General features: G+C 44.0%; 1 protein-coding gene across 1 annotated transcript; it reads right to left on the minus strand.

Moving 5' to 3' along the window:
* Window positions 1-20,381: 20,381 nt before the first annotated feature.
* Window positions 20,382-22,776, minus strand: LOC136489720 (mannose-6-phosphate isomerase 1-like). The gene is made up of 4 exons (XM_066486283.1): window positions 22,457-22,776; window positions 22,206-22,343; window positions 21,694-21,906; window positions 20,382-20,732 (listed from the first exon to the last, which is right to left on the minus strand). Exons 1-4 carry the CDS (start codon window positions 22,589-22,591, stop codon window positions 20,382-20,384), a joined length of 837 nt encoding a protein of 278 aa, XP_066342380.1. The 5' UTR covers window positions 22,592-22,776.
* Between the last annotated feature and the right edge of the window lie 887 nt (window positions 22,777-23,663).

The raw sequence follows: 23,663 nt of genomic DNA on the forward strand, positions 1-23,663 counted from the left end.
ATCGATCCCAGGATCGAAACCTGGCTCTAGACGGAAATGGGGTGGAATGGGTGTGGGAATGGTGTTAAAACTTGACCAACTATTATTATATACTTGATATGCTAATACATAGGAAACCCCAGCCTTATAGGTTCCTTTTGATTATATTCAACTTGCATCCAATTTCCACAAAGCAATGCTCATAGGGTGGGAGTGGCCAGTACAAATCGTACTGATAAATTTTAGCGCATAGGTTCTGCTAAGGAGTATAGTTCCGAGGAGTTTGACGGTTGAGGGGTTCGTACCTACGCTCGAGTTTGGCGATCTTATCTTCAAGCTGTTCTGCATGAATGCTACTTTTGATTCCGCCAATGCGGCGATGTAATAATTTATGTAATTCCGCACTATTTGTACTCTGATATTATCGTTGTATGGATGTGATATTCGACTGGAATTTGGGTAATATGATCTACAACGGTCTTATTACACTTCGACTCTGTGGATTTCCCTTCGCGGAAATCAGGTCGTTTCATGTGGCTTCTGCATCTGGTGGTTCTTGAGTTGAGAGTTGAGATTGAGACAGTGAGAGTGTGAGACTTGAGAGAGGTGAGCTGAGAGCCTGAGACTTGATTATGATCTGTATCTGTGATGTATCATGTAAATCTTTGAACATGTTTAAGACTTATAAGAGCTGTGCTGCACTCTTTTTCCCTTTCTGGGGTTTTTCAAAGGGTGAGTTTTACCCAGAAAGGTTTTTAATGAGGCAGCATTGCACACAGCTCAGTTATTCTTTTAATTTCCTCTTGTTCAGTTGTTCTCTGTGTGTATGGTTTTGGTTTTTGTTTGAAGCTCTTCTGGGGAAAAAATACTTCAAATTTAAATACTTCTTGTTGAGATCAATTTTTTGATGTGTTTTGAATCCTAAGGACCTCGGGCTGGCACGGCTTGTTGATTTGGCCGTGCCTAGCAGACCGGCACGGCACGGATTTAGGCCCACAGACTCGTGCTTGGGCTGATGGCAAGGCACGAGGCCCGTAGTGGCACGGCGTGCCGTGCCGGCACGACATCCTCCGGGCCGTGCCTGGCCCGTGCCCGGGCCGTGTCGAGCCGGGCCGGCCCGATGGCCAAGTATAGCCACCATTAACATCAAGCGAGCGAGCGACAAGAGCGCCGGCAGAAGAAGCATGGGTGCCATGGCATCAACTCGACGAACAGGTGCAGCTCTGGGCACGAGACGTCAGAGAGACGTCCTACGACTTGGAGAACATCCTCGACATCTTCCTTGTGCGTGTCCAGAGCCCTGATTCTGCTGAGCAGGAGAGCTTGCTCAAACCCCTCAAGAAAATGACCAACTTATGGAAGAAGCGCATGGCGCGCAGCAGTATGATCACTGACATCAAGGACATCATGAGTCATCTCCAGGAGGTGACAGCCCGGTGTGTCAAGTTCAAGGTTGAAGATATAGTGGCTAGCCAGCCACTACGTCAACTGTTGATCCTCGTCTCGCGGCCATGTACACACAAGAGAACAAGCTTGTTGGCATCGACAAGTCAAGCAGTGAGCTCATGTCCATGCTCCGGGAGGAAGACATGTCCAATACTAAGATGAAGATAGTATCAATTTTTGGAGCAGGTGGGTTGGGGAAGACCACTCTTGCAAAGGCTGTCTACGACAAATTTAGAGGGGATTATGATTGCGGGGCTTTTACTTGTGTTGGCCGTGTTCCTGACTTAAAGAAAGTCGTCCAGGGGATTCTTCTTAAACTTGATAAGAAAAAATACATGCGTTTCAATTTTGAACTGTTGCATGAAATAAGTCAATTCATTGACGAACTTCGAGACTTCTTGCTTGAAAACAAGAGGTACGCATCAGCTACAGTATTCAAGTTTTCTGTTTGCTGTACTATGACCAATATATAATACACCCTCCCTACGGTCCCTAATATGTGATGTTTTCGACCTGTCTAACTCAATGCTTTAAATATTTAATAATTTTAAACAAGCCACTAATAATAAATTATCCACATCTTCCCTTATCAAAGACAATGTAAAGTACTACCTTTGCATTCATATCACCATATATGCCATTACGGAAGAAAATATAAAGTATATTTGTTTTTTGATAAGCATTAAGTAACATATTTTAATATTTATCCAGCTCAGCCTCGATAAAAAGAAACATCAATATCTCTCAAATGTCCATACACTACCCCAGATCTTGACATCACTGTTGGTTCAAAAACCACCTTCACTACCGGATTTTGAACCCACAGTGGCATACCGGCAGTGATGGGGTGTTTGACATCACTGTCGGTTCTTATAAACCGACACTCATGTGAACCGACAGTGATGTGGTTTCGAGGAAAACCAAAAAATTTATTGAAAAAATAGGGATTTTTTTTTTCATACCGGGAGAGGCCCCAGACAGCCACGCATGTCGCACCCACCACTCCACCTGCAAGCTATTTGTGTCCAAATGAGGTTTTCGTCCTAGCCATTTTATATTCATTTGATTTTGAAATGAGTATTTGGGACCGTAATGAATTCATATGCAAAAGTTGTCAACTACAAAGTTTTATAACTTTTCGAGATCTACAACTTTTATTTTGGTAGTTTCTCCATCCAAGGTCGTTTACAAAATTTCAATTTCAAATTTAAGAAATTTAAACGTAGTTTTCCATTACAAGATGATTTCAAATAAAAAAGTTATCAACTACAAAGTTTACTAACTTTTTTATATCGACAACTTTCGTTTTTGCTATTTGTCCATCCGAGTTCGTTTAAAAATTTCAAATTTCAAATTTTTTGAAATTCAAACGTAGTTTTCCTACAGAAGATGATTTTAAATCAAAAAGCTGTCAACTACAAAGTTTCATAACTTTTTGGGATATACAACTTTCATTTTGGTAGTTTCTCCACCCGAGGTCGTTTATAAAATTTAAATTTCAAATTTTAGAAATTCAAAAGTAGTTTTCCTTGACAAGATGATTTCAAATAAAAAAGTTGTCAACTACAGAGTTTCATAACTTTCCGAGATCTACAACTTTTATTTTGGTCATTTGATCATTTATTCATCCGATATAGTGGTAGTAACATTATTCACAAATGTTACATATCCTTCTTATTGTTTATGAAACAAGTGAGATATGCAAATTTTGTGAACAATGTTACTACCATTTTATCGGATGAACAAATGACCAAAATAAAAGTTATAGATCTTGATAAGTTCTACAACTTCTATGTTCTTGACTTTTTCAGCTGAAATAATTTAGTGTTCCAAAATGACGTTTGAACTTGCCATTTTTTAAAATTCAAAATTCAAATAAATAAAACACAGTCACATAAAAAGATGCATAAAATAATAGCGGTAAGAACACAATAAATTGATAGAGCATGATTTTAGAAATTTTTAGGAAAAAACATCAAATTTAAAGTTAGTATGAGCGAGAAAGACTAGTTACAAGTTTTAGCCAGAGATTAAAAAGAGAAATCAGAGTTCTTCAGTAATTTCAAAATTTAATTTCAAATAGCATTTTCAGGTAGTAAATAATCTCAAATGAAAAAGTTTTCAACTACAAAGTTGCATAACTTTTCGAGATCTACAACTTTTGTTTTGGGCATTTCTCCATCCGAGGCCGTTTGAAAAATTTAAATTTTAAATTTTAGAAATCAAACGTAATTTTTGTTAGATAGATTATTTCAAAAGAAAATATTTGGACATCCAAACGATCTCAAATTAAAAAAGATTGAACTACAAAGTTGTAGATCTCATCAAGTACTACAACTTTGATATAAAGTTCGTCTTCATCGGACATCATATGAGAAACTTATGAAGTTTTTTTACAGCATATCACTGTACTGTCGGTTCAAGCCACGGATCGACAGTGATAGTATCAGTGTCGGTTCTTGGCTAAAACTGGCAGTGATGACCCAATATCACTGCCGATTCTTGGCTAAAACTGACAGTGATATGAACCGACAGTGAATACCCAAATATCAGTGTCGGTTGGTCCTATCACTGCCGGATTTAACCAAAAACCGGCAGTGATCATGAGCTATCACTGTCGGTTTTTTAAAATCCGGCAGTGATGAGGCCGGCAGTGATGTCCAATTCTGTAGTAGTGATATAAGTACTAATATAGGCTATTACAAAAAATAATTCAATTCCTGTAAAGTATGCTATATATAGTTTTAAAATACGTTCTAGAACAATTAAGTTAAATGTCCGTATACTATATTTTGTGATTGGAGAGAGTAGTCATTGTCTATCTCTAGTTGTTGTCATGCATCTTCATCTTATAGATATATGCTCTATATAACTTAAGTATTCATTAAGTTATTATTGTTATAGATAACTTCTGCACACTCTTGTGTCGATAGGTATCACTACCGGAAACCGGCACTTTGCCGAGTGCCGAAAGCTTTGCCGAGTGTAATTTATCGGGCACTCGGCAAAGACGGCTTTGCCGAGTGTTTTTTTTTTCGGCACTCGGCAAAGATGGCTTTGCCGAGTGCCATTTTTCGGCACTCGGCAAAATGCGTCTTTGCCGAGTGCCTTTTTTCTGGCACTCGGCAAAGATATATTTTGCCGAGTGCCATTTTTTGGCACTCGGCAAAATGCGTCTTTGCCGAGTGTCTTTTTTTGGCACTCAGCAAAGAGGCTTTTTGCCGTGTGCATTTTTTTTGCCCTCGGCAAATCAGTTTTTCGAACCAATTTTTGAGTCCCTAAATGAATTCAAATGAAAAACTTTTCAACTACAAAGTTGTATAACTTCTCAAGATCTACAAAGTTTATTTTGGTTATTTCTTCATTTGATAAAGCGACAATAACGTTGTTCATAAAATCTACATATCTCATATCTCTCATATTAGTTTCATGAAAGTAGAAGACAGATATATAAGATTTGTGAACAATGTTACTACCACTATATCGGATGAACAAATGACCAAAATAAACTTTGTAGATCTTGATAAGTTATGAAATTTTGTAGTTGGCAACATTTTGATTTGAAATCATCTTATCATGCAAAAACGATGTTTGAATTTGAAAATTTTAAAATTTGAATTTTTCAAATGACCTCGGGTGGAAAAACTTCCTAAATGAAAATTGTAGATCTCCAAAAGTTATGAAACTATGTAGTTGACAACCTTTTGATTTGAAATCATCTTATCATGCAAAACTACGTTTGAATCTCTCAAATTTAAAATTCAAATTTTTCAAACGACCTCGGATGAAAAAACTTACTAAATGAAAATTGTAGATCTCAAAAAGTTATGAAACTTTATAGTTGACCACTTTTTGATTTGAATTCATTTAGGGCCTCAAACAAGCAATTTACTCTCAGTTTGCCGAGTGTCTTTTTTCTGGCACTCGGCAAAGCCGTATTTTGCCGAGTGCCTATGTTTTGGCACTCGGCAAAGAGGCATTTTGCCGTGTGCATTTTTTTGGCCCTCGGCAAATCAGTTTTTCGTATCAATTTTTGAGGCCCTAAATGAATTCAAATGAAAAACTTTTCAACTACAAAGTTGTATAACTTCTCAAGATCTGCAAAGTTTATTTTGGTCATTTCTTCATTTGACAAAGCGACAATAACGTTGTTCATAAAATATACATCTCTCATATCTCTCATATTAGTTTCATGAAAGTAGAAGAGAGATATATATGATTTGTGAACAATGTTACTACCACTATGTCGGATGAACAAATGACCAAAATAAACTTTGTAGATCTTGAGAAGTTATGAAATTTTGTAGTTGGCAACATTTTGATTTGAAATCATTTTGTCATGCAAAAACGACGTTTGAATTTGAAAATTTTAAAATTTGAATTTTTCAAAAGACCTCGGATGGAAAAACTTCCTAAATAAAAATTGTAGATCTCCAAAAGTTATGAAACATTGTAGTTGGCAACTTTTTGATTTGAAAACATCTTGTCATGCAATTTTAAATTTGAATTCTGAATCGGAGTTAGTTTCTCGGTGTTTGCTATAATATCTCATCTATTGCAACAGTGGTATCAACAGCTGAGATATTACAGCAAACACTAGGAAACTAACTTGGATTCAGAATTCAAAATTAAAATTCACTTGTTACTATTCACTATACTATTCAAATTTAGTGTTCACTATTCAAATTCATGGCACTATTCAAAATACTGGCTACTATTTAAATTGAAAAAATAAACAGTGCACGAGCACTCACCAGAGAGTGGCTTAGGCACACAAACTCTTTTGCAACTATTTGGAGCACTTGCCTTTTCTTGCTACTATTTAGGCGCTATTCGAAGCACTTATAGTGGATGGTGGATGCAGAATGCGTGTGTGATTAGTGAATATGCGTATGCGGATTATGCTTCTCAGGATCTTTTGTAGGCTGGCGAGACCAACATTTCAGCCGGTCGTGCGACTATACTTGTGTCAGTCCTACTCGAAACTCACCGTATGCATCACTAGCTAGCTCGTTTCAGAACCAGGCTAACCCGGTCTTCTCCCTCGCTATCCACAGCCACGCACACATATGACTCAGGTTCTATCGTCTCTCCAAACAGTTCCACCCGAAGGGAACACTTCTCTGCGCAAACAGGGTTCTCCACAAACGCCGCTATCAGGGCTAACACGAGAACAACACACGCAGAGGTTTCTCCTCTAAGGTCCCTAGCATAGAGACATCGCCCCATATAAACGAGCTTAAAGTAAGGCCGGGATTAAAACAAAAAAGCTTAATTCATTTCCACATAGCAAGCTTACATACAACTTTCCTTTTTGGGAAACCCCAAGCACTTAGCACAAGTTTAAACACTTATTTTGGATTTGTTACGAAATGAAATCGTGTGACATGATTGCTCCTATAAACCATACTGTATGATTACACCACTGCAATTTGCAAATACTAAAATCTGTACCTGTGACATGACGACGCCTATAAAATTGTCGTCTATACCTGTACAAACGGTATGAGGGTCTGCATACAGTTTATGTCCTAGTCATTGATTTTTTTTTCACAAACATGCCTTGACGTGTGTTTCTATAAGAAAAAATAGAATTACACGATGCTACTACAAGAGATCTCTTGTAGCACAGTTTACAAACCACCGAGGCACCGGGTAGACAACTGAAAGCAAACCAGAGCAACAAGAAAAAGCAGGGGTAGGAGACCCTCAGCCACGACACCTAACAAACATACTGAGCTTGCGAAATAAAGAGGCATCGATACAGTGGTTACCCACAAAGAAACTAAAACTATTGTGGAAAAGCATCCACCCGAAAGGAGACTAAAACTAATAAAAATGGTTTGGTTGGATAGAAATAGTTCAGGGTTTCTAATGCAAAATCGTTTAAAAATTGTTGGAGAAGGACAAAATTTACTGTTGCTATTTCTTCTATTAACTTGTTAGATCTATTAGTTTAACAATTAAGATATACCAAACTTCTGGAGATGGTCTCCTGAGTTGAACAGGATATTTGATACCTTTATATTTTTATTAAGGAGCTATTTTACCAAGATGTTGGATGGCACTTTTTATTGTTTACTAAAATATTAAAATAGGGAGTTGTTTTACAAAACTCATGTAGATGCTCTGAGGTTGCTTACTTACAGTGGAATCTTTGACGTGCTCATATGTATGAGTAGTAGTATGTCCAAATATGCGTTTGTAGGTATGCGTATACATTTGCATCTTTGACTGTGTATAACCGTATTCGCGTTGAAAAACAAAAGTTAGTCGCATAGGGGTGGTTTGCATTCTTTTATTTGGAGGAATTAAAATCTACTTAACAAAACTAGGCTATTTGGTTTGAAATTTGACAATCCACTACTTTTTTTAAAGTTCACATATAAGCCTATCTTAAACTCATAGGGTGGGAGATGAAAGTTCATTCTATAGATCACAATTCTATGTTTTTACTATGCAACTTACAACACGCTGTTCAACTATATCCCTTACTGTAGAAATGCAACACATAAGTATCTCTCTCGTATAGCCAACAATAATAAACATATATGATCCATATACAATCATATTAGCTTAATTAATATGTGTCTAAATTAGGATTGTTAAAATTAACTCAATTCTAAGGATCCAAAAGAGACTAAGAGAAACGTCGAGCAGCTGGAAGCATGCATGAAAGGAGTTCATTATATTACCACGCCACGGCACCGTACAGGCCTAGGTGGCATCGGTGGGAGCTCGGTGGGAGCGACGAGCGGTGCGCGGCAGAGCCGGCAGGTGGCGTGCGCGCGCAGCCACTCGCCGACGCAGGCGGCGTGGAAGTAGTGCATGCACGCGGGCAGCACCCTGATGGCCTCGCCCTCCTCCAGGTCCGCCAGGCACACCCCGCACGAGCCCTCCCGCCACCCAGCGGTGGCTCGTCGGCCTCCGCACCGGCGGCGCCATCTCCACGTCCGCGCGTGCTACCGTCGATGCCGGTGCCTTACTGTCGACGCAGCCGCCACCAGCTTCGTTGCTCTCCAGTGTGTGGCATCTAGTAAATTGAGAATGTCAAGCATGGTTGTATGTCATAGCTAGTGCAAGCATGTAGTAAGTTTCTATGTCAAGCATCTAGTAAGTTTCTATGTCAAGCATCTAGTAAGTTTGTATATCAACCATGGTTGTATGTCAAGAAAGCATCTAGTAAGAGTGAACTTTCATACTTACAGGAGTGGCTGTAGAAGTAGGCGGTGGAGGAGCTGCCAACGGCAAAGGTACACCCCCTTGCTGGACACTCCGCATGAAGGCCTCCATTTCTTACATCCTCCTCTCCTGGGCCGCGAACGCTTCCCTCTGGGCCTGTAGCTGCGCGCTCTGAGCCTCGACCATGAGCTTCTGGGCCTGCAGCTAGGCCTGCAATACAAACTTCAATGTTTCAGTAATGCAAATGTAACTTAGGTGTGCAAAGATGAACGTACAACGAGGAAAACAGGACGTACCTCGAGAGCGTCGACCCACTGCAGTGACGGAGTAGGCCGTGGGCGTATGGGCTGGCTAGAGCTCATGCTCCGTGCTCGGAGCACGTCAAGAGAGGGGATAGTGGTGGAGTCGATGGCGCCATCTGCAATCCATAGCCTCCCATGCTTCTTGCCACCTCCTAGCCTCATGATGGTCTCTGCATCAATGGGCTCAGTGCGCACATTGTAATCTTCCCCATGGACCTCCCTCACCTTTGAGGTGTACTCTTGGACCTTAGTGTGCACGGTCGGGTCGGAGTACACCTCGCGCAGGGCAAACGGGTCAAAGGAGACAGAGGAAGACGCCCTGTCCATGTGGGACATAGCCCACGCAGAGAACTCCGAGACCTCCACGCCCGGGTGTGCAGCCTCCTGCGAGTAAGACGGCAAGATGGTGAGAAATAAGGCAGAACTCAGCGTCAAATAAGATAAAAGAAATCACTTACATATGCTTGTTTGTAGGCAGGGAGGCTGCGGCTGCCTTGATGGTGAGTAGCACCTCGCCTCAGCAGACGCTGGTCCCGCTGCCTCGCATGGTTCTGGGCGAAGTCGTTGGACAACCACCTGTCCATGATCATCTCCCAGCACATGGAGTGGGATCGGCACCACCAGGGAATCACCTACAAGTCATCTATTATTTGACATAGAAAAAGATAAAATTAAACCGACTTAATCTTAAAACGAATCATTATTAATGTTTTTCGTCTACCTCAAGGTACTGGGCCCAGGATAGCTCCACCTGTCTTGCATCAGGCTTGCTGATGGACTGCTTCAACACCATGGCATAGTAGTCTCTGTGGGCCTGCACGCGCATCTCGTGGTGCATGTCGGTGACGTAATTCCTACAGGCGGCAGCAGCCGCCTGATCCGCCTAGGCCTCAAGTCCTTCTTCTGGCTTGAAATACCTCTGCATACAAAACCGATGTATCCATTCATTTTTTTAATAAAAGACTTGCCCAATGAAAATGTTGTGCGAGAGACTTACCCAAAACTCCGTCAGTACCCGCTCCTGCTTGTTGCTGGTACCAGTCGTCAGGGGCCAACTGGTACCTGTCCCATGTGTAGGCCGGCTCCCGCACGTCCTCGGACACGTTCACAAGGCCAGGGTACCATTTCCTGCACAAAACACCAAGGATGCTCGCGGGGAGCGTGCAGAAGTACCCGACCAAACCAACCAGGCCCTGCACAAGTGATTAAGAAAATTTATCAGTTCCTCTTTTGATTTCCAACATTATAATATGAAGTAGTTGTGATAACATCTATAGTTAGTTACCTCTTTGCCATAGGGCGAATCAGTGCCCGGTTGCGAGGAAGCGGAGGCTGAGGGAGGCTCGTGGGACCTCGCTGGTAGATAGTCGGGGTAGCGAAACTGTCGCCCTCGGCGGCCTCGCCCTCGGCCGCCTCTTCCTCGGTCTGTCGGACGTCCTCGTCCTCGACATCGTCCTCAGGCATGGCCGTCACATGCTCCTCCTCCATCACCTCGTCTGAAGGTGGCGGGGAAGGAGTCCGCTTCCTCCTCCTGACCCTGGTCCTCCTCTGACCTCCTGTGGACGCTACCCCTAACCCCGACCCCTTGTCTGAAACGGGAGGGCTGTGGTCTCCCGTAAAGGGAGGCCGTCTCACATTGTGGACGGCTGCTCACCATCACCTGCAATCACAAAGAATGAACAAGACTTATTTGTATATATATTAGAAATAGATTCAAAATAAATAAAGAAAACACAAACTAAAACAAACGTAGTATTACATGTATTAGGAATAATCTTCATGATTAGGATCATAGGTGTCGTCATCACTGTCAAAATTGTCCAAATGGGCAACACTATCTGAAGGTTCTATGTTGTCTTCGTCGTCATTGACTAGCCTTAATCGGTCAAGCATTTCTATGTCCTTGGCATTTTGCACCACATCTCCATCAACCTCGTCATCCTCCGTTTCGTTGTCTACTTCCATTTCGATCGCTTCGGGTAAGACTATCTCAAACGTGCCTAGGTAGCCCATCTTCTTGATAGAACTGTCCATCATATGTGTTTGCGTTGAAGTTGTAATCGTCTCGTTTGGGGCAGGTAGTTTACAGTGTGGAGACACCTGGTGCACAATAGCCCAACCCTTAAGATCCGCTTTGCCTTGGTTGGCATATCGCGTATAGTACACCTGCACGGCCTATTGAGCCACAATGTAGACATCTTTTCCTGGATAGACGGAATCTTCTCGAATCTCGACTAGCCCAAGATGAGGGGTCTGTCTCGTTTCTCGAGGATTAAACCTAGTGGCATTTGAACACGACAGGTTTATGTTTTCCTCAACTCTACCATGATAGTCGAGGCCATCAGTGCCGGGCAGTGCAAACTCCGCTATTTGTGGTTTTCCGTTTGGGCCGAGTCTGCTCATATCTTGTTGTGTGGAAGCGATATCCATTCACGTCATAACGGGTAAATGACTGCACCCTAACGTCATAGCCGCCTATAGCCTGTCTCAACTCCTCACTCATGGATGAGTCAGTCTGGGCCTGCAAGCTCAAGCATGATAGGTCATTATATTAATCAAACGAATGAGAAACTTGGAATATGGAATGTGGGAGCTAAATTGGACATTACCTTTTGTTTGAACCAAGAAATGAAATCAGGTCTCCCCGCACCCGCACCCCGAGAAAGAAGGGTGTCATGTTCCTGCGAGGTAGGATCCCTTGATTGATGCCAGGACTCACGAACAAATTCTCTGTCCGAACGAGAATCAGTGGGGTTGCATGAAAAATATTCAGGGCGTATTGAAACAAGTTCGTTGAGAACTTACTCGACGAACGGCTGCACCTCGGGAAGGTTGGTCAACACATATAGCATGACACTTCGCCACTCTTCATTTCCCAATATCTTATTGGTCGATCCACTTGCGCCGCCGAGTTGGCCTTGGAACAGGCTGTAGGTCCATTCATTTTCGCCAACATTGTAACGAGGGAGTGGATTATGATTGCTAGGAAGTTTTGGCTTGTAGTATAGTGTTGTGAAGTTTGCCACCTCCTCCCTTAGACTTGCCTCTTCAATGGAAGCCTCAATTCTGGCTTTATTTGTACATTTCTTGCGAAGAGTCTTTAGACATCTCTCGATTGGATAGCACCACGGGGCTTGCATGGGCCCCCCCAAACGTGCCTCGGACGGGAGGTGCACAATCAGATGCTGCATGGGCAAGAAGAAGCCGGGTGGAAAGATCTTCTCCAGCTTACAGAGCAACACAGGTGCCACTTTTTTCCAAGTCCTGAGCGACGGTCCAAGATATCTCCTTGGCACAAAGCTGATGGAAGAAAAAGCTCAACTCTGCCAGCACTTGCCAGACATGGTCAGGGACATAGCCTCGGACCATCGCCGAAAGAAGCCGCTCAATCCATATGTGGTAGTCATGACTCTTCATCCCGTTGACTCGTAAAGTGCCTAAGTTCACTCCCCTGCTCAGATTCGCTGCATATCCATCTTGGAACATTAACGTCTTGATCCATTTTAGTACTTCCCTCCTTTGATCAGGTTCCAAGACAAAATCGACCTTAGGTCTTTTCCATTATTTGTTTCGGCCACTAGGAGGCCGCATCTCTTGCTTCGGTCTATCACACAATGTCGCTAGGTCCACTCTAGCCTTAACATTGTCCTTAGACTTGTCAATGTTCATGAGAGTTCCCCAAAGTGCCTTGGCGATATTCTTTTCGGTGTGCATTACATCAATGTTATGTGGCAGAAGAAGGTCATCGAAATAGGGGAGCCTCATCAAGCTGAACTTATGAGTCAACATATGTTCCTCATCATATCCCACAAAACCACCTCCTTCATTGGGCACGAGAGCATCTATCTGAGCACGCACCTTAGCACCACTCTTCATGCGCGGTTTAGGGTCTATCACTGCAACACCTTTCATAAAGTTCTTGATGTCTTGTCTGAATGGATGGTTAGAAGGGAGGAATTGACGATGCCTGTCGAACGACGAATACTTTCCACCCTTCTTCAACCAAATGAACCTCATAGCTTCCTTGCATATTGGGCACTGGAACTTCCCGTGGACACACCAGGCGGCGAATAACCCATACGCCAGGAAGTCATGCAGGGAGTAGTGGTACCAAACATGCATCTTGAAGGATGATTTTGTAGCTTGGTCATATGTCCATACCCCCTTCTCCCAAGCGTCGATCAATTCATCAATCATAGGCTCCATGTACACACCCATATTACTCCCCGGGTGTCCAGGAATTATCAACGATAAGAAGACGTTATGCCGTTGAAAGGAGATGTCGGGGGAGATTCAGGGGGATAACAAACACGGGCCAACATGTGTATGGGGAGGACAACTGTCCATAAGGATTGAACCCATCTGTTGCCAGCGCGACACGTACATTACGAGCCTCAGCTGCTTTTGTCAGGATGTTTGTCATTAAAGTACGTCCATGCTTCGGCATCGGACGGATGCACCATCGTCCATGGCTTGTACCGTACACCTTCTTTATGCCATGTCATCTATTTCGCGGATTCCTCGGTCATGAAAAGCCGTTGGATCCTCGGCACAAACGGAAGGTGCCGTAGGACTTTCGAGGGGATCGTAAGCTGCCTCTTCTGGCCATCTCCGGAGTCTACCTCCAGGTACCTTGAGGATTTACACTTCGGACAGTACTTTGCATCCTTGTGATCTTTCTTAAATAAGACGCACCCCTTCGAACAAACATGTATCTTGTCATATGGCATCTTAAGCATACGAAGTAGTTTCTGTGACTCGTGCAAGTTCTTCGGTAGAATGTGCTTATCCGGTAGCATGCTGCCAAACACGGCCAACATCTTATCAAAGCCTTCGCGACTCAGATTTAACTCGGCCTTCAACCCCATAACACGTCTAATGGCATCTAGCTGAGAAACCGTTGTAGTCTCATGAAGGGGTTTCTGTGCCGAGTCCAACATTTCGTAGAAGGCCTTAGCGGCTTCCTCCATCTCCTCCTTCTCATGTCCTTCTGCGAAGTGAGCTTGGTGAGTGTCATCTAGCATGTCTGCTACTCCGGCATCATCATCAAAAGCCTCGAGGCGTGGTCTCACCACCTCCGCTCTTATACGATCTGCTTCACCATGGTGGCTCCGCTGGTGGTAGCCAGCCGTATAACCATTGTACACAAGATGTTTACCCCTGGTCACCTTGTCTACCCTTCTATTGTTGTCACATTTGCTACAGGGACACCAAAGTTTAGAATGTCCTTTAGCTACACCCGAGCTCCATGCATGTTCCAAGAAAGCATCTGTCCCATTCACCCACTCAATGTCAAAGTCACTCCTGCTTCTCCGGCCCATGTACATCCACTGACGGTCTTCCATCCTTCCACATATACAGCACATAGTAATGTAACCATCAATTGCATCTACGCGGTGTTCCTACTCTCTAATAGGTGAGGATAGGTCCTAATCCCACCCGCGGATGCGTAGATGAGGTTAGTTTCCATGCTCCTCTCCCTATCCGAGACAGAATTTCGGCAGCACCTCCCCGCCGTTCTCCCGATACACGTCCTGCAAAGGAGAGTGTGTATCCAGAGAACAACAAGGAGGTGATGCCGAAAGTCTGCCTCGGATCGGAGCGGACCATGGAAACTAACCTCATCTACGCATCCGCGGGCTGTCCAAAAAATGTGGACAATCCGAAACAGATACGATCGCAGATATGCAAAGATCCGCATACCTCCGACCGTATATGTTTTGGACGGGAGACGCCTAACTGGGTTACGCGACCTACGACCATGATACGGATAGAGGGGTTATACCTAAGGTGCCGGTGAGGTTAGGCTAGCGGGGCGGTGTCGAGTCGGTGCAGTGGCGAGGCGACGCGGTGCAGGCAGACCCTCAACACCCACGAAGATGATCTGGTCCCCTCCGACGGATCCTCTGCAATATAAAAAGGCAACAGGTTAGTATTTGTTAAAAAATTCGGCAGCACCTCCCCTGCACGGTGAGGTTTGCATAACCTACAAAAAAGAACGGCACGAAGGCCGACATTCACAACGGCATGAAGGCCGACAATGATGGGCAGCTGTAGCACTCGCACTAGCAGCAGGTGCACAGTAGCACTCATAGTGCCTTAGCACAAAAAGGACGCGGATAAGAAAAAAAACAGGGATATCGTAGTCAATTTGAACATTTCGTTCATCTATTCAAACTATCTATTATATGTAGCAGCCAGCCAGCCAACAGTTCCTGCATCCCAAACAGCCTGATGAAAACTGTTAAGAATTTCGGTTGACATTCACGGAAAACTGATGAAAACTGTTTCTACCAGCCTGGTCCAGTAGAAGTCCATAACAGTTGTAACTGGTGGGATCGAGACATGAAATTATATGAATCAGTATATAATAGCCAGTGGGCTATGCAACTGTAATGTTAATGTCCTAGATTTATTTTCAAAAGGTGGCCATTAAATTTTCCATCTCTATAAACCATCTAGTAGCCCAGTGTCCAAGGACCACATCTGTAAATAATGCATATTTAGAGGTGAGATTCTGAATTTTATTTATATATTTAGCTATTTACTGTTTTACAGAGATTGAAGGGGACATTGCTATCATTTGGGATGCACTAATGTGACCATGACAGAACACAGAGCACCAGCTATATATAGGGAGCCTAACCAATCTGATGACATGCAAAACTTGGAGGGAGGGAGAGGGACATACCCACCCCACAGAGAGATAGATAGATAGATAGATAGATAGATAGATAGAGAGAGAGAGAGAGAGAGAGAGAGAGAGAGAGAGAGAGAGAGAGAGAGAGAGAGAGAAATTAACATGTCCTCGTGAAAGGGAAATTAACATGTCCTCGTAGGGTGCACTGGTGCATAGCAATGCAAAGATAAAAGTAAAGCGTCCAAATGTATGACACAAAGAACTCATAGAAAATGGAAACAAATTTCATCTGAGCTCAACAAAATAAAGATGGGGCAGAGATCCAAGTATATTGCATGTTGTGGATTAGCTGCCACCGGAGGAAACGAGTGCTAAAAAACTGGACATCTGACAAGCTCCTTATCAATTGCCAGTAGGACTACCTTAATAAATACCTACCTCTGCAATTCCACTATATATCATATGTTCATATATTTGCTTCCTAAAACTGTGATAAGAAGCTTGATTAGCGAAAGCAGGAATTTTTTTTCTGCTAGGTGGTACCACTAAGCTAAGAGAAAGTACCATCATCTGAAATGGGTGCTTATATGTAAAAGCAAAAGGAAGGGAGGACAGGTATAAAATTTTTTGAGAAAAATGAACATTGGTCTTCTTTGTAAGTGGTGATGGAAGTTAGAACATGAAAATGGCATTTGGGAAGATATTGTTCGAGCCAAATATTTGTATAACTCCACTGTGGGCACTGTTAAACCTCAAAAAATGGTTCCTCCATCTGGGCAGACCTACTGAAAATTAAAGGTATATATTTGAGAGGACGAAGATGTAACGTAAATAGAGGTGATAATATTCTTCTGTGGACTGCCTCCGGGTTACAGGATAAGCCTTTATGTCTGTCTCGCCACATTCTCTATGAATTAGCTAATGAGAAAGAGTTACAGTCAATGCACATTCATTAGGAAAAGGGGCAATACACATCCACTACTTGACCAACTTAAATGTTAGTCCTTAGTTGTTATCTCTGCAACTAGAGAATCGGCAATAGTTGCCTTGCTGGTTAGGTGGAACAATGTGGTGTTGAAAAGAAATTATCACTTGGTGGGGGACGCAGCCAATTGGTAACTTGCAGGGTTATTAACCCAAACACAAAGTAGCCACTCAACTAGCAGTTGCATTTCTGAACTGGTAACTGTTGTGCCCATAAAAGCACATAGTTTGTCTCCCCAAATATTAATAGTTGCCCTCATCAACAGTACTGCTTTCCCAGAAGTAGTTGCATTCCTAAGGAAAAAGCTACTGCAAATTGTGCCCCAAAACTAAGCAACAGGAGTATCATTCTTTTATTCCTTTATTAAGCTTGTTATATGGAAACAGATATGCAGACTGAATACAAATAGGTCACTCAAAGGATGAGGTTGTTAGAAGCTTGCAAAGCAAACAAATAAATGCTGATGCCCCTACGTCCCTCTCTCCCTCAGCATTAATACATTATTAAAAAAAACTGAGATGTAGTTACAAGAACAGTTACCATTTGAAAGAGATTTATAAAGCAATAGCAACTGAGGTGAGTGTGGACTGTGGAGGCTCACCGGCTGCGACGGGCAGACGTACACCCACCGGCCGCGCTGCTCGTCCCACTCCACCGTGCAGCGGCCGTGCCCGTAGAAACACAGCGGGGCCTGCTCAATGTATTCCACGACGCGGATGAAGTCCTCGTCCTCCTCCGCGTCGCCGCCAGAGCTGGCGTCGGCGAAGTCGAACGGCTGCCTCAGTTGGGCGCCGTGGATGGCCGACACCACCGCACGGGGGGAGAAGGGCCGGCCGGGCGCGGGGCGGCTGGGCGCAGGGGGCCGCCAGTGGTGGCCGGCGCGGGGGGAGGAGGGCCGGCCGGGCGCGGGGCGGCCGGGCGCAGCTACAGGAGGCCGTCGGCGGTGGTGGCTGGGGTGGAAGAGGGGGGCCGGCGTGGGGCACGGGGCGGCCGCCGGTGGGAGCTGAGGTCGGGGGAGGGGCGGCCAGGCGCAGGGTGGCTCGTAGGCGGGGCGGCCAGCGGCGTGGCGAGCGGGCGGCGAGGTGAGCGGCGGCGGTTGTAAAGAACCGAGCGCGGGCGCGGGCCGGAGGGAAAAAGAGGGATTTTGGGGATTTTGGGCCGATGTCATTTTTTTAGGTTTTGGGCCTTTGCCGAAGGCCTAGATCCAGGGCCCTCGGCAAAGATGTTTTTTTTAAATTCTTTGCCGAGTGCCCCTGGCCCAGCACTCGGCAAAGACAGTCTTTGCCGAGTGCCAACCTGGCACTCGGCAAATTTTCAAAATTTTTTTTTGTTTTTTTGACCCCAAATTTTTTGTTGGGCCCACCTACATTGTTTACAACTTCATGTTCAAATTTGGTGCTTTTTCTAGTTTTTTTGTTATATTTGGTTGATTAATTTGATTATGTTGAATTTTTATATATAATTCAAATTTGAACTGCAAGTGCATGCAATATTGTAATCTAGTGGAGATGTCTAGGTTTTATGCATCTGACGTCGCAACTTGCTCGAAACATTCTCAATTTTTTACCACGGCCTACACATGCGATAACATGACACCTCGACAAGTTTCGTGATTTTTGGACTTCGTATGGACTTTATATAATTTTAAAACACTTTTTCGGCAAGTGGCTCGGCATGTTACGTGAAGAAGATGCGCGAAATTTGATGCGAGTTCGTGGATAGAGACTCAACATACACCAAATACCATGAATAACATTTTTCGAAGCACTAGATTACAATATTGCATGCACTTGCAGTTCAAATTTGAATTATATATAAAAAATCAACATAATCAAATTAATCAACCAAATATAACAAAAAAACTAGAAAAAGCACCAAATTTGAACATGAAGTTGTAAACAATGTAGGTGGGCCCAACAAAAAATTTGGGGTCAAAAAAACAAAAAAAAATTTGAAAATTTGTCGAGTGCCATCTTGGCACTCGGCAAAGACTGTCTTTGCCGAGTGCTGGGCCAGGGGCACTCGGCAAAGAATTTTTTAAAAGAAAATTTTCAAAAACGGTCAAAAAGTCTTTGCCGAGGGCCTAACGGTGATGCCCTCGGCAAATATTGACGGCATGGGATGGACGTCGTGTCAGGCGGTGTTGCCCTCGGCAAAGAATTATTGTTGCCGTGTGCTTGTATTTGCCGAAGGTCTGGCCCTTGGCAAAGAGTCTTTGCCGAGGGCTGTTCTTTGCCGAGGATCAGGCCCTCGGCAAAGACTCTTTGCCGAGTGCGCGAGCATTTACCCTCGGCAAATATTCAGGCCCTCGGCAAAGATGCTCTGTCCGGTAGTGATGGCTCACTTGCCTATATATCTCTTTCTTAACTTGTTATAATAAGAAAATCATGCATATCTGTTTAAATAAACGTACATACTACAGACATGGTAGGAGTATAGTAGATCTGGGGCAGAGAAATTGAAACAACAGAAGGAGCACATACCCCTCAGAACTGGAAATAGAGCTGAAATTCGTGACAGAAGCAAGAACCGTAACACAGTTGAAAATTGATAGCGTAGCCGTACGGGTACAGTGCCTGTGAAATAATCCCAAATAAGAGCATATACTTATAAATAAACACACATCAAAATATAGATTAACAAGATTTGGAGACGACTCACCTCTCGATCTGCTCGAGACTAAGAAAAACCTGCTAGATTGGTATTTAACAAGTGAATAACTAGAATAGATTGGGGTCTAGCTATCAGGAGTCCTGTTGATTTATTCTGCTGCTAGCCTGCTACTACTGGTTAATAAAGATAGAGTAAAATTCATAGCCATTCCTCGAACTCATTAAGTATGTTATTTCAGTCCTTCAACTTTGTTTGAGTCTTATATTCATCCAAACGGCTATGGATTCGAGGAACAGCCATAAACTTTACTCTTTGTACTACGGAAAACAATAATAATAATTACTGCAGTAGCACTATATGACATAATCTGGTAGTTGTGGCTTGGATTTCATCATCAAAAGAGAGAAATGTCCAAGTAACAAGCACACCATGCGTGACAGATCAGTTACTAGTGGAGGGGACGACCAGAGAAGAGAGCAGAGACCCTGCATGCATGGCTGCAGGTTTTCGTGAAGGTTTGGTTGGAAAGGTAGTCACGTACTAGTAACGGATATGGCTAGTGGCAGAGACCACTGTCAAGGCGGCCAGAGCTATAGCTACGGTAGGCTACATGATTTTGGCCAAAATTCACTTATTCCGATCCAGTGTTTCCCTACTTGTAGATATAATGTGTATTACGGACATACGGTTCAATATTTCATTTTTATATGCGAGTTTTAAAGAACCCAAGAATCTGTTCCAATCAAATATCTAATATAGTGGAAAGCAAATTTTTTGTGCAACGCGAGCGTCAACAAATTGATTTCTAGTAACTAATCACTACGTCAAAAGGGGTCTTTAGGGGCGGTTGAAGAGTATTTGTAGGGGCGGTTTGGCCAGCCGCCCCTACCCAACCGTCTCTACAAATCATATATTTGTAGAGGCGGTTCTCAGACCGCCCTTACAAATCGATTTGTAGGGGCGGTTGGTACTGTAGCCGCCCCTACAAATCGATTTGTAGGGGCGGCTATAGTACCAACCGCCCCTACAAATCGATTTGTAGGGGCGGCTACAGTATCAACCGCCCCTACAGTACATTTTTTGGCTAAAAAAAATTAAATTTACAATTCAAATTCAACCAGATATATATATATATATATATATATATATAATTCAAATCTGAATGTACATCAGACTGAAGTATATCAAGCGTGAACATTAACCGATGCGTACAAGCTTAGCAAGTCCTCAAAAGTCAAAACAGTCGAAATAACAACTCAATATCACACACATATGTATCTTCTCGACAACCAAGACCGTCCCAGGAAAGAATCAAGGTGATGACCAGTCTGGTGGTGGTGCTGGTGGCGCTGGTTTTCTCCAGGGCTGCAGCGCAGGGCAATGGCTGCTCGAGCGTGATGATGACCCTCTCCCCGTGCATGGACTTCATCTCGAGCAAGGCACCGGAACCAGGGATCTCCTGCTGCTCGGTGATCGCCGGAGTCGTCCAGACCGACCCCCGCTGCCTCTGCATGGTCCTGGATGGCACTGCGACATCCTTTGGTATCTCCATCAACCAGCCGAGGGCGATGGAGCTCCCTGGAGTCTGCAATGTCAAAGCACCACCAATCAGCCAGTGCGCAGGCATGTCAAGTCATCATGAAATGCAAATCATTATCAATTTCTATTTGCCCCTTTAAATTCTTACCTGATTTCAGGCGTCCCAGGAGCACCTGCACCAACACCTTCCAACGAGGCGGCAATAGCAGAGGGGGAAGAAGTTGAGGCAGCAGTAGATTCCCCATCAGGTGAAGTCATTGGTAAACCTATATGTTCTCATTTAGATGCTTCTGACCAAACAGGAGTTGGGCTATTCCAATACAAAACAGAAGACCAAATTTTACATCTGTAATGGTTAAAAGAAAAATATGGTTTGTTGTGCTGCAAAATAGATGACTTCTTCTGCTGCTTTAGGACTTCAGATGGCCATGCAAAGAATCCTTGTAGCATGTACCACATGTCCGTACATGATAAAACAGAGGAGCGGAAGAGCTGGCCTATAAGTCCTTACATGTTATCTTGTTCTCTCTATCTATGCACCAAAAGTTTTCATAAGTGTTGGCAACCAGTGTTCAAATGCTTTAAAAACATTGTTGGGAAGAGATTGGCAGTTCAAATGCGTTCAAATGTTTTCATAAGCGTTCAAATGTTTTCATAAGTGTTGTTGGGAAGAGCTTGCATTATGCTTTACACATGTTTAAATCTAGCATATTCCAGTAGCTTGAAAGCAGCAGCAGGTATCCCCAAACAACACGAACACATCTATGCAGATAAGAAAGTAGTGGGAAACAAAAACATATATGATGAACTAAATAATAGTTTAGTTACCAAATTAATTCCTGAGATGTGTAAAATCTTTCAATCCCTTATGAATGTAAAAAAGATATAAACTGGATCAAAGTAGAGCGCCACAGCCAGAAAGTCACTGCACCAATCTCTGGGATTATACAAGTAATTCAGATGACATAATACCGATGCAGCAAGAATTGTTCAGAAAAGATCTTTACCTTACTCTCACTGTTCAAGCGAGTCTTAAGGTTTGCAATTGCTTTAGAAACTGCTTCGTCACTCGCTGTCATTAACTTGGTGAAAGCTGATTTCAGATATGACCTCACACCGATCCCCCCATCTTGCTCTTTGACACCCAAAAGCTTCCTAGATTCTTCTTTGCCAACTAATTCCTGAACCTCAGGTACAGTCCTCAAAACTTCCTTGAGCTCCTGGACATCAGTATAAATAAGTCAGTAAATAATAATAATAATAGCCCACACTGATGATCTGCTGAAAAATATATAGTGAACAATTAGCATTCCCTTCTGAAAGGAATGCAATGGATTTAAACAACTTCACAGCTATAGAAAAGAGATAGAACATGCTGATCATGTAAACTGAATCTCTCCCAGAATATAGTATGGAGTAACCACTTCACTGTCCCTTACTGCCTAACCTACTAGTAAAAAAAAAGGAACATCTTAAAATATCTCAAGGATCGAGCTATGAATCGACATATTATCCCGACAGAAGCCGCAGAGCGCGTGGAACTCGGTGACGGCGACGGCCATCTCGGGTTTGTGGTTGGCGTCGCGGTACGTGGCGCCACGGCGAGGTCCCGGTCCGGGTGCGCCTGGATCGACAGCGCCTTCGCCACGGACAGCACCTACGCGTAGCAGCCGGAGGAGCCGCTCAGCGGACAAGAAAAAAATGTTCTTTTTATGAAGGGGCACGGGAGGAAGGGAATGGCGGAGGCAAGGGGGAGGCGACGGGATGGACCTTGAAGAGGAAGGGGAGGTCGCCGCCCCATCGCGCGGTGACGTCGCGGCCGTGCGCGGCGGGGTTGCGGGCGACCCAGTCGCGGAGCGAGACGTCGGGCGCGAGCGAGGAGGGCGCGGCGGCGTGCGTGCCCATCCAGAGCTCGGCGCATGGCCGGCCTTCGCTGCCGTCGCCCTCGCCGGCGAGGCACGCGACGAACACAGAGCCGGATCTAGTGCGGCCCCGTTGGATCCGCCTCCTCGTCGCAGATCCGCCGCAGATCCGACTCCTCACCGCAGATCCGCCGCCTCTGTCCTTGTCGCGGTGGTGGCGGCGGCGGCCGTCCTCGTCCCCGCCGTCGCGCCGGTGGTGAGCGTCGGTGTCGTGGCGACAGCAGCGGTGGTGTCAGTCGTCGTCCCGGTCGTGAGTGCGGCGCGAGGAACGGTCGCGATCCATGGGTGGGGATTGGCAAGGAGAGGGGTTAGGGTTTGAGTCGATTCGCCAACGAGGGAGTGAGGGCTGAGAGGAGAAAGAGACGAAGGATCTGCGGTCGGCGTCGCGTGCGGGTTCCGAGTATTTATTTGTTGGAGCATTTGTAGGGGCGGTTGGTTATTGAGCCGCCCCTAAAAATAGCAACGTCGGGGGCGGTTGGTGAGTGAGCCGCCCCTACAAATCAGACTCATTTGTAGGGGCGGCTCGTATCACCAGCTGCCCCTGCTGTTTCATTTGTAGGGGCGGCTGATGTTTGGGCTCCCGAGCACATCACTGTAGGGGCGGCTCCATCACCAGCCGCTCCTACAAAAAATCCGTCCCGTTGCTGCAAATCGTTTTTTATGTAGTGGATACCCTTGTCATATATTTTATCTAAGATTATTACTAGTGGGTCCCACCACTGGTGTTCTTTTTTGGTCATGTTTTTCTGTGACTTTACATGGTTGGTATCTGAAAAATATTTGTGGTAACTGATAACAGGAAAATCGAAAATAACAAAAATCTATCGAGATGATAGAAATCCAACTTGCAACCTATATATTGAATTGATAGTGTGTGTACCCTTGTAAGTATCATCATAGATGACTTTTTTTTGAAGATTATCTATATATATATCTTTATATATATCTATATTAATATTTGTATATATCTATATCTCTATCTGTATCTGTATCTCTGTATCTATATCTATTGTATTAAAGAATGTTATTTTTGTTGTTCATCCGTCCTCATTCCC

Source organism: Miscanthus floridulus, chromosome 10 (assembly GCF_019320115.1).
Source record: "Miscanthus floridulus cultivar M001 chromosome 10, ASM1932011v1, whole genome shotgun sequence".
NCBI classification, from domain to species: domain Eukaryota; kingdom Viridiplantae; phylum Streptophyta; class Magnoliopsida; order Poales; family Poaceae; genus Miscanthus; species Miscanthus floridulus.